General features: G+C 42.7%; 1 protein-coding gene across 1 annotated transcript; it reads right to left on the reverse strand.

Annotated features, from left to right (window-relative positions):
- snx18a (sorting nexin 18a) lies at positions 1 to 13,403 on the reverse strand. Its single transcript, XM_037097454.1, has 2 exons — positions 11,504 to 13,403; positions 1 to 1,436 (listed from the first exon to the last, which is right to left on the reverse strand). Exons 1-2 carry the CDS (start codon positions 13,017 to 13,019, stop codon positions 1,183 to 1,185), a joined length of 1,770 nt encoding a protein of 589 aa, XP_036953349.1. The 5' UTR covers positions 13,020 to 13,403; the 3' UTR covers positions 1 to 1,182.
- Positions 13,404 to 15,592: the final 2,189 nt, after the last annotated feature.

Below are 15,592 nucleotides of genomic sequence, written 5' to 3' on the forward strand. Positions count from 1 at the left end.
TTTCTGTGAAGGAGGAATTTATTTTTGTGTCTCTGCTTCTATGTTAATCTCTTCATGATGCAGCCGGCATCATAAAGGTTACAAACAGCAGCACAGCTGATGTGTGCTATCAAAATGACTGCATTATTAAAACAGATGAGGAACCCTGTACCAACTACCCCAAAAAACTAAGCCAGAAAACCAACGTTTCGTCAGCACAAATTCAGGTATCCGGCGTAGCAAGCAGTCATCCCTTAAATTCTGCAAGCTTAAATCAGCACCAGTGCTGGCTGTGCCGTGTGTAAGGCGTGGGCTCCTATTGTCAAAGCAGGTAATCCTCTCTTGATCCTGATTTTTGCCACACTGTGAGTGCTGAAAATTAAACCTGGGTGGAAACGGCACAATCAAACAATATTATCTCCTGTTTAAGACACTGCCCTGGCTCAGCACAGTGTCCCTTTTGTTTTTTAAAGACTGCAAAACTGGTAGGATTTTAAAAACAAATACAATATATTTCTACATATACAGTATATAAAGCTTTTTAGTAACTAGTAACAAAAACCGACCAGAGAGATGTAATCAGAAGGCACAGCGAGACAGTGGTGACAGCGGCTGCTCAGCGAGGAGACTGTAAACATTTTGTCCTGTTAGTCCAAGAAAGAGAGATGCCGGGAAGGGCTTGAGTGTTTCCAGAAGGCAGTGTGTGAGCCACTGGGGTGGCAGTCGTTAAAAAACTGAGTTGTAAGGCTAAAAACACTTGATATATGAAATCTTGCACAGGGACGTGTAGGCAGCAGCAGATACAAGGTTCTCTCTCTGCAGGTCATTACATTTGATTAGATTGAATTCACCCAGGCACCCGGATCAGGTGGTCCACCATCATCATCGCTGATTATTCTCATCAAATCTTAAAGGCAAAAGACTGTTTGTTTGTGTTTCACGTTGGCCTAAACTTCATTAGATTACTTGTCCTCTCCTCAATTCATTGAGTCCCCCCCCCCAAAAAAATGTGGCCAACACACACAGGAACCTGGATTTGTCATTATTACTGGAGCGTAATCTCCTTCAATGTCCCTCCCTGCCGGATGAGCAGCCTTCAGCAGCGTGTGTGTGGCTGGTTGCCGAATTCCACTGGCTGGCCGAGGGAGGCGCATGGTCACGGATCACCAGGGTCTAAACCGACGGGCCGAGGCGAGCGGCGCGCTACGCGTTGTCGTACTTCTGCAGAGCCTCCTCGAGCTTGCCTGTGATCTTCTGGAAGAAGGTGATCTGCTGCTGCAGGTAGTGCTGCATCTGCGCCTTGAAGTCTCGCACACGGATCTGGTGGAAGTGCTGGATCTCGGCCAGCGTGGCGCAGGAGATGATGTTGCAGCGCTCGTCGATGCCCTCCGCCTGCGCCCGGTCCATCTTGCCCTCCTCCACGTGCTTCTGGCTCTCTTTCACCTTCGTCAGGGCTCCTGTTCAGGAATGAGAAAGTCGTCACTGTTCAATCCAGGAAGAAGACATTTAGATACTTAAATAACCTGTGACAGACAACAGACCACACATAGGACACATTTTAAACTCTCTTAAGACATGAGACTTGTGTCCTTAAACCTCACATTAAACTCATCAAACAAACAACTGGCTTCCAGTCAATTAATATTCTTAATCATCTTTGGTATTATGATTCAAGTGCACAGTATGACAGGACATTTATAACTTCAAGGAGGTGGCCAAAAATAGTTTAAAGAACAGTGTGTTCCTGAGAACCACATCTGTGTCTATAGTTAGAGAATGGGAGGAGGCCTGACTCTAAAAAATGTCTCTTACATTATGTCACATCAAAGGCTGCCTCATAACAGCCATGTAAGGGGATGTTGGCGGTTTGATACCATGCACCAGTGAAAGTTGGCAGCTTCAAGCACACGTTATAATAACAGATAACTGAATACTGAATGTGAACACGTCTGTTTTGGAAGATATTTTTAATGATGATGTCATGGTGAGGCAAAGCACCGTGTCCTAAACTCCTCTCCTGAACAATGACTGACCAATAATAGCTTTGCAAACAGAACTAGGTACAGTGTGTTCGACTCATTTAGGATTTCTCCACATTTTTTGAACAAACAATGAACAGGTTGGCTGTAGTATAAGACATGTCCTCCCAAAATAAACCTAGATTTAGAGGCTGGTCCTGGATTCTGTCGGAGTTTAGGATGATGTCAACGGTTCCTTTCTACTCTTTACTAGATTTGGGCAAGAGAGTGCTTTTGTATTGTTAAAACTGAAACATATGTTTTAAAATGAATAATAAAGAGTAAATAGGCTAAGCCTTGTTATGTAAGAATGAAACGTTTTTTCACACCTGTACTGACACACAACAACGATGCTCTTAGGATAATAAACTGGTGGTGATGCTGATATTTTGCCCGTGACACGCAGCTTTAGCCTCAGTTGTTTAGCACAGTGTGCGTAGCCATCTTCAGAGATCATATCTAAAGACCTCTTTTACAGGGTTCTCTTTTTAAAACAAGTCAGCTTGAACCATTAAAAAGTCAGTCAGACAGCTTCTAAGGGTAGAAGTTAGCTTTGCTTTAGCTTGCTAGGCAGTTAGAAGAGCTTTTGTCTGGTTGTGTCCTAAAATATGGATTTCTTTTCAAATGTAATATGAGTTGCTGCTATTTCATGCTGCTGCTAAATTTATTATTTTTATCACCTTATACCACTTGTCACTTTATTCAATCTTATTGTGTACTTTTTATTTCAGTTTTATGCTGCTCACTGTTGGTTTACATTCTGTGTACTTAGTAACTTGTTTATTTATCACTTTACTATTATTTATTACTTTTGTATTCCTTTCTCACTTTGTTTTACTACTGTTGCACGACAATTTCCCTCGGGATAAATAAAGTTTTCTTGAATCTTGAATCTTAATTGTGCAAGAACAGAAACAATTGCTGTAAAACAAATCAGCTAGGAACATTAAGTCAGTCAGACAGCATTTACATAGGGCTAAAGTTAGCTAGCTAGGGCTTAAATAAATCTGCTTGTGATGCTTGTAATTTCTAGTAAGAAGGGCTTTTGTCCAAGTCCAAGAAGTTATGATGAATTGAGTTAATTGTGCAAGAAGTAAAAGTTGGCAGTCAATCGTATTTCGACATTTATCAGATACATTCACACACAATGTTTCATCAAACAACAACTTGCACTCTTCAGTGACGTCTGATTCTAACGTCTCGACATCTTGATTTCAGCTGTTTTGGCTTTGATCACTAAAACTGAATTTAAATGAATTTATTATTGAATCATAAACTATGCTCTGTGAAAAAGAAATCCAGCATGTCACACTCATACAGAGAGTAAAACACCCCTCACTCTGCCAGGAAGAAGTACTTGCTCTCGTCACTGTGGTGGACTCTTGTGGCAAGAGAAAATCGACACATGATGGTTTGCAAACCTCCCATCTTGACACTTACTAACTGCAACTGCTGCTGCTTCCTTAAAGAAAAAAAAACACTGCCGAGTCGTTCTTGCTGCAGAATGAGCCTTCAGCTATACCAAAAAAAAAAAAAAAAAAAAAAATACCCTCCAACTTTCCGGGCAGATGGTTCAATGAGAGCAGAAGGCAGAGGTCAAAACACCAGGAGCTCATGACAGATGACTTATCAAACCGCTGACATTTTACAAACCGAGTAAAGGAAGAAATGTCACAAGCAATAACTATTAAGATGAAACCAAAAAGAAGCTGCAAGGATATGACCTTATGTCTGATCTTGGTACTTAAAGATTACATGTCACAGCTGGACCCAAAGAGGACGTTCATGGGTTGTGGCATGAATGCTAATGTATGTGTGCTAACATGACTTCTTAGGGTTTGCTCATGTCAAAGAAATAATTCACTGAACTTGATTGTAGGCCAGGGGGGAGGAGAGAGGGGAAGTTTTCTACTTCTTTAATTAACTTCACAGCTTTTGTGATATTATCGTGTGATACAGAAGTAGATGGTAGAGCATCACACAAAGTACTTCTCAAAAACACAGCACATTTACTCGTTCCAGCGTCTCGATTATGTACAAATCCTTTACTAATGTAGTTAAGTGGATTTTTCATGTATTTTTACTTGAGTACTTATTTTTCTGACTTTTTACTAAATTTCTGCACTTACTACTCCTTACATTTTCACAAAAAGACTAGTTAGTTTAGTTTTAATGCATTTCAGGGGAATCATCCATTATCTTAATTGTACATCGTTGCACGCCGCCTTCCCAACACCACAAGTGTGATTTCAGCCAACAGAGGAGGAATGAGGAGGAAATGGTGTGTTAAAGTCTTGTATCTGCAGAGACTCTGCCTGGATTTTCATACTGTCTCAAACCATCCCTAACCCTGCTTGGGACATTTAACCCATCTAAAATATTGGTGTCGTGTCATGGCGTAAGTGTGCAGGTTGCCTTTTTTGGTGACACCTTTGTATCTTCTGACATTTGATTCACCAAACAATTAAATGAGAAAACAATTAGCAGATTAACTGATGATTAAAATAACCATACTTGTAACCTTGAGTTGGTTTACAATATCCAGCAATAAGCCCATTTGATGTGTCCTAGTTCCCTGTTTTATGGGGCAGAACTGTCCTTTGGCTGCTGTGACAGAGTAATGTCCCCCTTTGCGGGACAAATAAAGGAATTTGGATACTGAGAAAACGTTGGTCGCCTCAATGTTTGAAACACACAAACCACGGCTGGTAAATGTAGGTGTAATGACAACACAGACGTGCTGTAAGACATTGTGTAGTGAGACGTGTTAAACGGCATGAATGGCTTAAAAGGGCTGACTGACAATGTAATTTCTGGGCGGTGGCATGAGGTCTAAGTGTGACAGTGACATTTTTGCCCTGGAGACATGCAGCAAAACTTCCTGTATTGGCCTGTCATGGGATTTTCAAATCATTATGTGAGCTGAGTCACCGTCTCTCTTCTTGAAAGTCAGATTCAGACTGCTTGTTTCCTGAAATGGGAGACTCACTGACCTAACCCTGCACCCTGTTGGCTTCGGTCTAGACTTCAAGTAAAAAAAAATCAATCAATCAATCAATAAAATTAAATAAAAAAGAAGATGTATGGCTGTTTTTTTTTCTTATTTGAATCGGGCAAATGTGTAAGGATATACAGCACATGGAGCAAAATCAAGACAAAATCCCTCCTCAAAGACATCTCTCTGCCCTTCCCCCCCAAAATCTGCCCAGTTTGCCTTCTGGCTGTACTTTCCTCAGCTGCAGTTTAACCCAGATCTCTGAAATTCCTCCAACGCACAACAGACTGAACATGACAGAGAGAGACGCTGAGATAACAAGGGAACAGAGACGGGGTGGAATGGAGAACAAACACAGCTGTCCAAAGACTTAAATGCCAATCCCAAAGGTGTTTACTGTACCTTGAAGGTCTGCGGCTTCCTGCGTTTTAAAAGCCCCACTAATCGACTACGGAGGAATACTTGTTACCATGGTGACTTTATGAGAAAAGGCAATAGTTCAGTCGGAGAAAATGTGTCAGCAAACTGCAACAGACAGAGCCACATTACTTTTATAGCTGCTGGAAGTCAGCTCTGCAGGCCAGCTGCCAAAACCCCACCACCAATAAGATGCTGAGTCTGTCAAGCGTGGTGGCTAGTATAGACTATTTTCATTGTTGATTCATCTTCTAGATTCATTGGTTCTTTGCTCTGTGACTTGTTGCGAAAATAGTTTTAAAATGCTCGTCACAGCTACCCAGAGACCAACATGAAGTCTTCAAATTGCTTGTTTTGTCCGACTAACACAGCAACACTGTCAGGAAGCATTCCTTCACAGAGTTTATGATCTACTTACTAGACTAAAGGAAGTTTGTAGCAAGTGTAACCTCAAAATAGATATAAAATAAAAATATCTGGTGAACCAATTTCTTCACAATAGATCCTCTTTTATATTGCAAAATCGTGCCATATTGCTGCATCTGATGTCTTGTTATAGAACCACTGCTTCCTCTTCTGCTATCTTTGCTTTCCAGACTGCTGCCCATGGGTGACTGACAGGGAGGATGGAACAGTTAGCTGGCTGACTGATTAGTTAATAGAGGACTAATTACATCAGTAATATTTCTGGCAAAAATGTCAAATATTGGCCAATTCCAGCTTCTTAAACATCAGGATTTGCAGCTTTTTGGGGGTCATTTATGAGGGTAAACCAAGAGTCTTTGGGCTTTTGACAAAATAAACAGTAAATCTGAAGATGACTGAAAGTGAAAATGATCGGCGAGTTACTTAAAAATGAGATTTAGCTTATATTGCAGCCCTTGACATCACTGATATTTGAAATAATGCTTGTGTGTTGCTATAAACCTTTGGAGATTCAAGATGTAACACCCCAGCATCACCTGCAGTGATTAACAATGTCTGTGGCATACTGCAGTGTCACACTACATGAAGAGATCCTGCTGAACGCCTCTGCAGAGATCCTCCCTGGGTATACGGAGGTGGCACCGAGCCCTCCTGGACTCACTGCAGGCAGCAGCTACAGCTCTTACGTAATCCCTGGTTACACAACACCGAGCTACAGAGAGCCTGTGACCTAAACAAACCAGTGGCAATCCCCATCTTTATCACTCCACACTCTGGTCATCCGCTCGCGCTTTGGAGGACATTTAACTAGCCCAAAATACATCAGACGGTGTTTGCACAGAGGGAGTGTCGGCTGAAAGGCTGACTCAGCAGGCAGACCTGACGTCTTTGTAAATCTGTGCCTTCGCTGACTCGCCTGCCATTGTTTTATCACTTCATCTGGTGATAAAACTTTGATGACATCAGACAGAATCAGCTTGCGGGTATGTGCTGAATTGATAAAATGAAGAAAATCAGAATGGAAACAAAGCAGGCCAAGCCAAACAGCATTTTACCACCTTAATTACTTATCAACTTAATTTGCTCTGCAGGCGGCCTATGCTTTCAAGCAAACTAATCTAATTAGAGAAACAGATAATTGTGGTGCAGTATGTAAATGTTCTTCCTCTTTGCATCGAAGTTCTTAAAAATGATCACACTGATTAAAGTGTTTGAAGGGTTTCACTTGACGAATACTGTGAGCTGTAAAAACTGTTTTTTCTGTGGGAGAGAGGAGCTTCTGTTGGTGTGGACTTTGTGCTTTTTAACTTTCATAACTCTCATATGCACTAAAACCAACATATGAAACACTGAAAGACAGGTAAAAAAAAAAAGTATAATAGATCTCCTTTAATGTTCATTTCCCCTCTTTCTTGATTTTCTATATGAGAAAAAATTCTTAGTTCCTTCACTGGTAATCAACGAAACCAGAGTTGATGCTATTTTTGGATTGGCTTACAGTGAACACATTAACAGTATGAAACCTCTGTCCTCCTTCCTCTTTCTCTGAAAAAAATAAAAATAAAATGAAAAAAATAAAAAATAATGCTGTTGAGACCACACTATCAGATTAGGACCAAAATAAAACATGTGAAGCTCAATTCGTTTTTGAAAGCAACAGCGGTTATGATGTCAATATCACTGTCCCGGTCAAGCTCCACGCTAATGGCTAATGGGGCCCCTGAAGAGGTGAAGATCAATAGGGTGATGTTCAGTTTCCCTCTGTGGGAAAGCTCAGATTTCACTGGTCACTTTCATCAGATCAAATAAAACCCCGTCTGGTGTCTGAGCTCCTAATGAGACGCATGCAGGGAGCTAAAAATGGAATTGGGTGAGATGCAATGTTTTGACAGGTTTCTACTGAAGACAGCAACAATGATTAGACTACAGCCGCAAGAGATAACCTCTTAAAGTGGGAGAGCGCAGCTTCTCACTGACTTCCACTCGCGACTAAGCTCCACCAATGCATGACCAGAACACTACTCGGCCCCACTTGGCCTGATGAGTATCTGTGCGACCACTTCTGCTGCGGAAATGTGCACTCTGGTTTGAGACAACAGAGGATGTGGCCTAGCCTCTCTTCGGGTGCCTGACGGGGAGAGGGGACAGCAATAAAGCTCACTTCATAACAGGGGAAGAATGGCACTTGTGGACATTTCCTGCGCACATTTGTCAGCAGAGGCGTATTAAAAAATGGGGCAACAGATGGGATGGAAAAGGAAGTGATGGATGAAATACATGAGTGGCTGAGAGAAGGGATGACGTGCATGAGCAGCGTACGTTTTAGCTCGCAGCTTTACAGTTTCGTCCCTGCACACTGACACAATAGCAGTTGAAATTTAAGCTGTCTGTGTTTTCAATAAAAAAAACACCTATTCTTTCCACTGTTCTCTCTAATTACAGTCATTTCAGTGCAGTATTAACAGTTGTCAAGTGCTGCAATGTTCTGCAAGACCTTCAGGTGAGTACCCGACATAAGTGAATGTCAAGTGCCTCTGCGGGGGGTATCTGCATTTAACGCTCCCTGGAAACATGCAGGCAGTTTGACTAACAAGCAGGCATTCAGTTGTCATGAATGAGGGTACTACGATATTTAATGTAATACATGCACATTAACCATTCTGTTATATTACTGTCACAGCCACACGGCTCCATAGGTGTTTATAGCCTCGTGCAGGTATTGAACTAACAGGCCTCGCAGTATGAGTGGTTACACGAAAAGTCTGCTCGCACACACTGAGGTTTAAGGATAAACTGCTATGAATCTATTTTTGCTTTTCCTATAAATAGAAAAAAGAAATTAGGAGTGGGCTTGTCACTCGCATAATGATTAGATAGAAAAGGAATGCAGGCATAAAAACAAACTGGCTCGACCGGATTCAAAGTAAACAGATAAGTTAAACAGTCCTCTAAAAAGGAAGATGAGATCAGGGTCAATTTGGGTTCAATATGCTGCACGCGCCTCTCCTTTCATGTGCCACGGGTTCATCAGCTCTGTTTCCAGTCGGCCACTGTGGTGAAGCCCTTCAATGTCGCACCCGCAGCAAGGTCTTCCACGTGCGATCTCAAATCGAGAGTTTCATATTGTAGAATTAAGGCAGAGGCTTTATCACGCCAGACTGTGTAAATGGCCCATGTCACCTTATTTGGGGCTGTATGTGGCCTTATGTGGCGAACTTGATTTGAGCTGACTGGGAAGTTTGTGTCCCGCAGCAGCCAAAACACAGTCTGTGCCGTTTCCCCCAGTGTTGTCTATTGTGGAGTGAATGGGCCCAGTGTTTGTGAGGGAGCCAAATGATAAACCACGATGTCCACAGAAGGCAAGGCGGGGGAAGTCAATGACACAAGTCAGCAGCAAAAAGCTAAAGTTAAAGGGACAGTTCACCCCCACATCAAAATGACATATTTTCCGGTTACCAGTTGCGCTATATATCCAACTAGTTTGTTTCGTTGTCAGTGGATGAGTTTTGGAGATAAGATGCTTACCTTCTTTAAAATACAATGGAACTAGATGACACTTGGCTTGTGGTGCTCCAAAGACAAATACCAAAACAATACATTTAAAAAGATGTCTCCTTCCAGAAATCATGACTCAAGGTAACCCTCGGACTTCATTTTGAGCAGTTTCATGTCGGAATGGCGAATGAAGCTGCATCTGCTCAAGGAGGAAATGTTAACTTACTAAGCTAACTATTCAAATTCTGACAAGGATGATGCAATTAATGTTTACATCCTATGCTGTCACAAGCAAGAGTTTTCCAAGTGTTTGTATTTTGGCGTTTTGAGCACCACTAGACAAGTGTCACCTATTTCTACTTAGTGTTGGCACAAAACGGAACAATTCTTAGAGATCACACTGATACTCCCTGTCAGAGAAAAAAAGTGTGGCAGGAATACAGCTGTTAGTGGTGTATCCATCCTTCAGGGGATAAGTATTAAACTGTTTAAAATATTAAGTATTGTAGTATATGTCTCAATGTTTTGTAAATTATGGGTTGAAAGTCATTTATTGGATTCATGTACCTGGTAAGTTAAATACTGGACACCACAGGAGGCCGTGACTGGTGGATGAAAAGATTATTTTTCCACCATGAGCCTGAGAGTCACCAGGACTGATCATAATACATGGACTGAGAAGGATTAGTTCACATCATCCTCTAATGTTCATAAGTGTATACAGACCCATGTCCTATATGGTGTCCTACACTGTTGGCACTGCTTCAGGTAGGTTTCTAGTTCTCTGTGGTTGTTAAGTATGTATGTTTTATGTGATTTAAATCAAGAGCTACTCTATAAAAGCATAAAGGCATACACATAAATGTTCAGAAAACAGGCATATTCTAACCTACAGTACACAGGCGTTGGTTTGAGTTGCATGATTTGACGATGATAGATTGTCTCTTCCCCCGTCATGGGGAAGCAATTGTGCCACATTCTCAAACATGCTAAACAGCACTGAGAGCTTCCCTCAAGTGACACAATGCTGTGCCTCTTGCATAACAGTGTTGCCTCTCATGAGTATGACATTTTGCCTAACAATGAGAACAATCAGCGGTTTAGGGTCATGTAGGATGACGACATGGATCAGTATAACATTGACTTTCAGCGCGGAGACCACAAAAAAACCATGTGGGCGATCATTTATGAAGGATTCAGTCGCTAATCTTATTTTTGGGACAGTGTGGTGCCAGGTAGGACGATCTCCAGCTCCGGGGCGCTGCTGTGTCATAGTTGATCTGTAATGGAAAATCAAACACGGCCAAACAGGTGCCGCCCATTTGAGCAGGTGGGGAGAAAGATGTAAACCAATATCCAAATGCAAACACTGCACATTTGTTTAGCAAAGTTGTGACTTGGCTGCTGTCGGCTGCAGACACGGCAAACAAGTCAAACTGCTTAAAACTAATTACGCTGTTTATCTTTACGCTGCCAACAACCACAAAGGATAATTCCCTTTAAAAACCTGGTGACTGTACCCCAGCCAAACTTATGGTAGCAAGTAAGGTGTGGAAATTGGATTTATGTTCCCACAGGTGCCTTATGTTTTATTATATATGTGTGTATGAAGTGAATTTTAACTGAAGCCCTGGGATTATGAAACATTTAAGTGGAAGTAGATATTTTTAGTGAGGGGTTTTAATTATATTGTTTGTTCTCTGTATAGCTTTAATTTAATCATGCCATCTTGGGTCTATTTCTTTTGATTAATAGCTGCTTCATTATCTAGTGGAAATTTAACTACACATTCAGATGTTGGCAACAATCTGTGTCTTGATGTCATTAGAGCTGCAACGATTAATCAGTTATTTGATTACTTGTCATGACAGACTTCTCCATGACAGTAAATCGAATCTGAAAACTGAATGTCTGCGGACAACATGAGACATCTGAGGAAGTCGTCTTGATCTTAAGGGAACACTAATTGATAGTTCTCTCCACTTTTTCACATTTTATAGACAAACAATCAAATGACTAATCAACTACTCAAGGAAACAACTGACAGGTTAATCGACAAATAAAGCAGTACCTGTAAATAAGAATTTGACAACTGGAAGGCTCCTGTGAAAGAAACCTTTACAAAATAGATAAACAAAAGTTTGAAGTCAGTGTGACAGTGTTGTTACTCTACCTTTCTGGACATGGATGATATCTGGGTAATTTGCCAGGTGTCCTTGGTAAAGACATAACAAATCCATGATCGGGTCCAGATCCTTGCTGGGCTGCTCAGCAAAATACTCTCCAATGGCTTCATACGCGTCCCCGGTGAAGGAGATGGCCTGGTTTAGTCCAGCAGAGTACGTCTGCTGGTCCATCTCGAAGGCCTGGCTGAGGACCTTGAATGACATCCCCACTTTCTGATACTCCTTCTTAAAGCCAGTGATCTGCTTGCGGGCGAACTCGTTGACAGTGGCGTTGAGCTGCAAGGTGCTGTCGTCCATCCTCTTGGTGAACGTCTTGAATCCATCTATTTTGCTCTCCACCTCCTGGAAGTCGAGCGGAGCTGCCGGGGTGCTGATTGTGAGGAAAAAGTTGGCTCCAACCATCTCGTCCTTCTCCGCCTTCCTCTTGCCCTGCTTCCAGGCCTTCTCGTCGGTGCTGTTGCAGGTGAGGAAGTGCTGGAACACGTCGCACCTGGCCAGGACAGGGTGGCTGGTCATGTGGTTCATCCACCATATGAGGCCTTTCCTCCTCTTGGAGATGAAGTCCTCCTCGAAGCGCCCCGTGGCCTGCTTCTCCGGGATGTGTGGGACTGATATGACGGGGAATTTCTCCACGAGCCGAGCGTACAGCCAGTCGAAGTGCTTATACCTCCTGTTCACCTGGGTCTGAGTGTGGGTGGGTGTCAGCTTGTAGGCGATATAGCTTTTCATGCCCTTGAACTTGGTCTGTTTAGTGGGGTCGTCGATTGTGCAAGAGAACGGGTATGGGTTCTCCTGCCACTCAGGGCCGTACTGTCCCATCACCACGCAGATCTTATCCCCGTCCTTCACAAAACCGGATGCCTCCCCGAGCACAAACGCCTCTCCCCCTGACTTCACAAAGGTGGAGAACCTGTTCAGGTTTCTACTGACCGTGGCAGAGCTCTTCGCCTGCTGTGCATTACCTCTTGCCATTGAGGACGTTGACACTCTGTAAGTGGATGGCCCATTGCCTTCATAGTCGTGATACCTTCCTCCAACGGTCCCTGGTTCGTCTGCAACAGTAGAGCTGTCATCCCAGTCATCATCCCAGTCATCGTCGCTCCCTTGACTGGGCTGCTGGTAGGTCTGCTGCTGCTGCTGCTGAGGCTGCTGCTGTGTGAAAGAGGTGAAAGCAGGCGGTTTGGAAAAGTTCTCAACTTTACTCTGAGGCTTATAAGAGCTGTCGAAACCTCCGGATGGCACGTTGGCGTATCGGGAGCCCGGGTATGTGTCCCCAGATGTGCTGCTGCTGCTGTTGTTGTTGAACGTGGAGGCGGCGTCGCTCCTCAGGATCTCCACGTAGGACGCGGGGAACAGTCCGCGCTCCCCTCGGCTGTTCGTCCCCTCGAACCAGCCGTCAATGTCCTGCTCGCTGTACAACGTGAGGATCTCGTTTTCCTTCACCGACACCTCTCCCGGGTTCTCAGAGTTGAAGTCGTACAGCGCTCTGGCTCTGAGCGCCATGATTCACCAGCACCAGCACCAGCACCACCACCGCACAGCTGGATGAGAAAGAAGAAGAAGAAGGAGGAGACGACCAGGGCAGCGGGCTAACTTCTGGCTGGCTGACCGGGGCAAGAGCGGGCAGGCTAGCTCAGTCAGCCCACCCGAAAACTACTCTGGAAACTCCGCGGTCAAAACTTCTCGGCGTGTGAGAAAAAAAAAAACCCGTCCTGAAGCGGTCACTCCTCTCGGTCAGACCCGGAGCGGAAACTGCGGTGTTTCAAGCCCCGAGGCTGCAGCGTGTGAAACTGATATATTCCTCAACAACATAAACAACAACAACAACAACACTACTCAAGTGGGCTCCTCCGGGCTCCCTCCTGTCCCCACTCGGACTCTTCTGCCTTCACGCGCTTGCCTGCGCAGCAACCGCACGTCGAGCAGGCTGAATAATCGAGGGCGGAGCCACGAGATGCTGCGATTCCTCCCAGACAACACAAATCAACCTCTCGAGCTCTCCAAACAAGGCTGCAGTGCACATGTTGAGAGCTTCACACCACAGACCGGCCTCAGCAAGCCTGTCAGGTTTGTCCCAATTAACAGGAGTTGTTTGGTGAGCAGGGAGATAACAGTGCCAATGCTAACAGTTCTAAATTCTGAGATCATGAGTCTTTACTGGCCAATTACACACATCCCATAAAAAAAAAGTCTGTCTCCTTATTTAAGTCGTTCTCAATACAGTTCCAAGAATAACTCACAGGAAGACAGAAATAGACTTACAGCTGAAAACAAGGAAAAATAAGTGGACACAGAGCACACAAATAATACATACAAACTATATATAAAGATGTATTTTTAAAAAATCAATACTGAATTGGTACCATGTTAAATATTACATGTTCTATTGATAATAAGTTATTTCTCTCCAGAATTGGAATTGGATTGGCTATTATTGGTTCGATATTGGATGTATATCGATATCATCTTATGTGTTGTCAAATATGTGCCAATATGACGACTGTCTTTAAAAATATTTCTACTATAGTACTGCAATATGTAATAAAAACAAAAAAAACACTACTCCACCATCTTGATCTGATGGCGTAGTTACTAATTACTTTCCACATTAAGATTATACCTATAATATAATACACTATGATGATGAGCTTTGAAATACATTATTATAGATTAAACTATTCAGCCCTAAACATTTAAATTATATATTTTTTTCAACCACATAAAAAGTTTTCTTTTGACACAATCCGTGACATACAGGACATCTCAGTGTTCTGACTGGTAGCTATGGGCCTGAATTAACTAGAGTGAAACACAGCCATAGCTATTTCTAGATTTTAGAAATACTGAGGTCCTCTGAGTGGATTATTCATGTTTTATTTAATTTAGCTTTCTGTAAATCCTCAATTTTACTTCCACAGGGTAAAGTCTAAAAGCAATTTCAAAGCACACTCAAGGGAACAAGAATCTGATGGGAAAATTAACGAACCCTTTAATTAGTTTTGATGGAATCCGTCAACGAAACCCGACAATGTCAAAGATTTAAATCGAGGAGTGTAAATGCCCACTAGGCTGTTAAAAAAAAGCCCCACAATTTCCAGAGAGAGTCAAGAGAACATGACCTCAGTTACATCAGCTGTTAGCAGCAGCCTCATTCAGAAACAGTGACTCATGCCCAGTCAAGACAAAAAGAACAAAAAGTGTGAGGTGAGTGAATAAGAACGCAACCGATGGAGGTGCTAGATTGAACATCAGGTTAATGTGTCATCATCTAAAAGGAATGTTGTTGAACAAACACTGACCAGTTCACATTAGATGGTTCAACGCTCAAAGCCATTGTTAGTTCAAGACGAAATCCCTTACAGTCTTCTTCAGTGCAATGTCATGCAACCTGACCTACAAATACATGAACATTTCTACTGATCATTGAAACAGGCCTTCATACAATCCTAGATGAACATGGCTGAATGTCTTCACCCTGTGTGAGTTTGTTATACCCAGCAAATCTTTACCCTTCATTAGAATGAAACTCAGATCTTACCAAATCACTTCTCTAGGGAGGGGTAATTCTTTTTTTTCCTACGAGGCAGCTTAAAAACATAAAACACAAGCACAATAAAAGCACAAAGACGGGACACATTTCCTGGCCATCTAAATATTTAAACACCTGTTCCAGTGGGACAGTTTGCTCTGGGTGGAATGGTTTATTGATGAGATGCGCTGAAGTTGCTGATGCAGTTTGTTAATGAAATCTTTAACTGCTGCCTGTCATTGACAGGAAACAGCTTATGCTCTGTCCTCTGTCCCATCAGCTAATCAGGGATGCCACTCAAATACACACTTTCAAAGAACATAAACCAGGGACTGCAGTATGAAGGTGACTCTGACGTTGGTAAGGATGCTTTTCATGTACATTTTCATACTGATTAAGTTCCAAAAGCTTGTCCGTTCATTACAATGGTGCAGCTCAGATACTTCAGCTTATTCAGGGCTAGCCATCTGTAAAACCTGTAATAATACCTGCCTTATGGAGCCTCTAACTGACTCATCACCTCACTAAAAATGGAGCATTTTAGTGC

The sequence above is a fragment of the Acanthopagrus latus genome, chromosome 5, assembly GCF_904848185.1.
Source record: "Acanthopagrus latus isolate v.2019 chromosome 5, fAcaLat1.1, whole genome shotgun sequence".
Taxonomy (NCBI): domain Eukaryota; kingdom Metazoa; phylum Chordata; class Actinopteri; order Spariformes; family Sparidae; genus Acanthopagrus; species Acanthopagrus latus.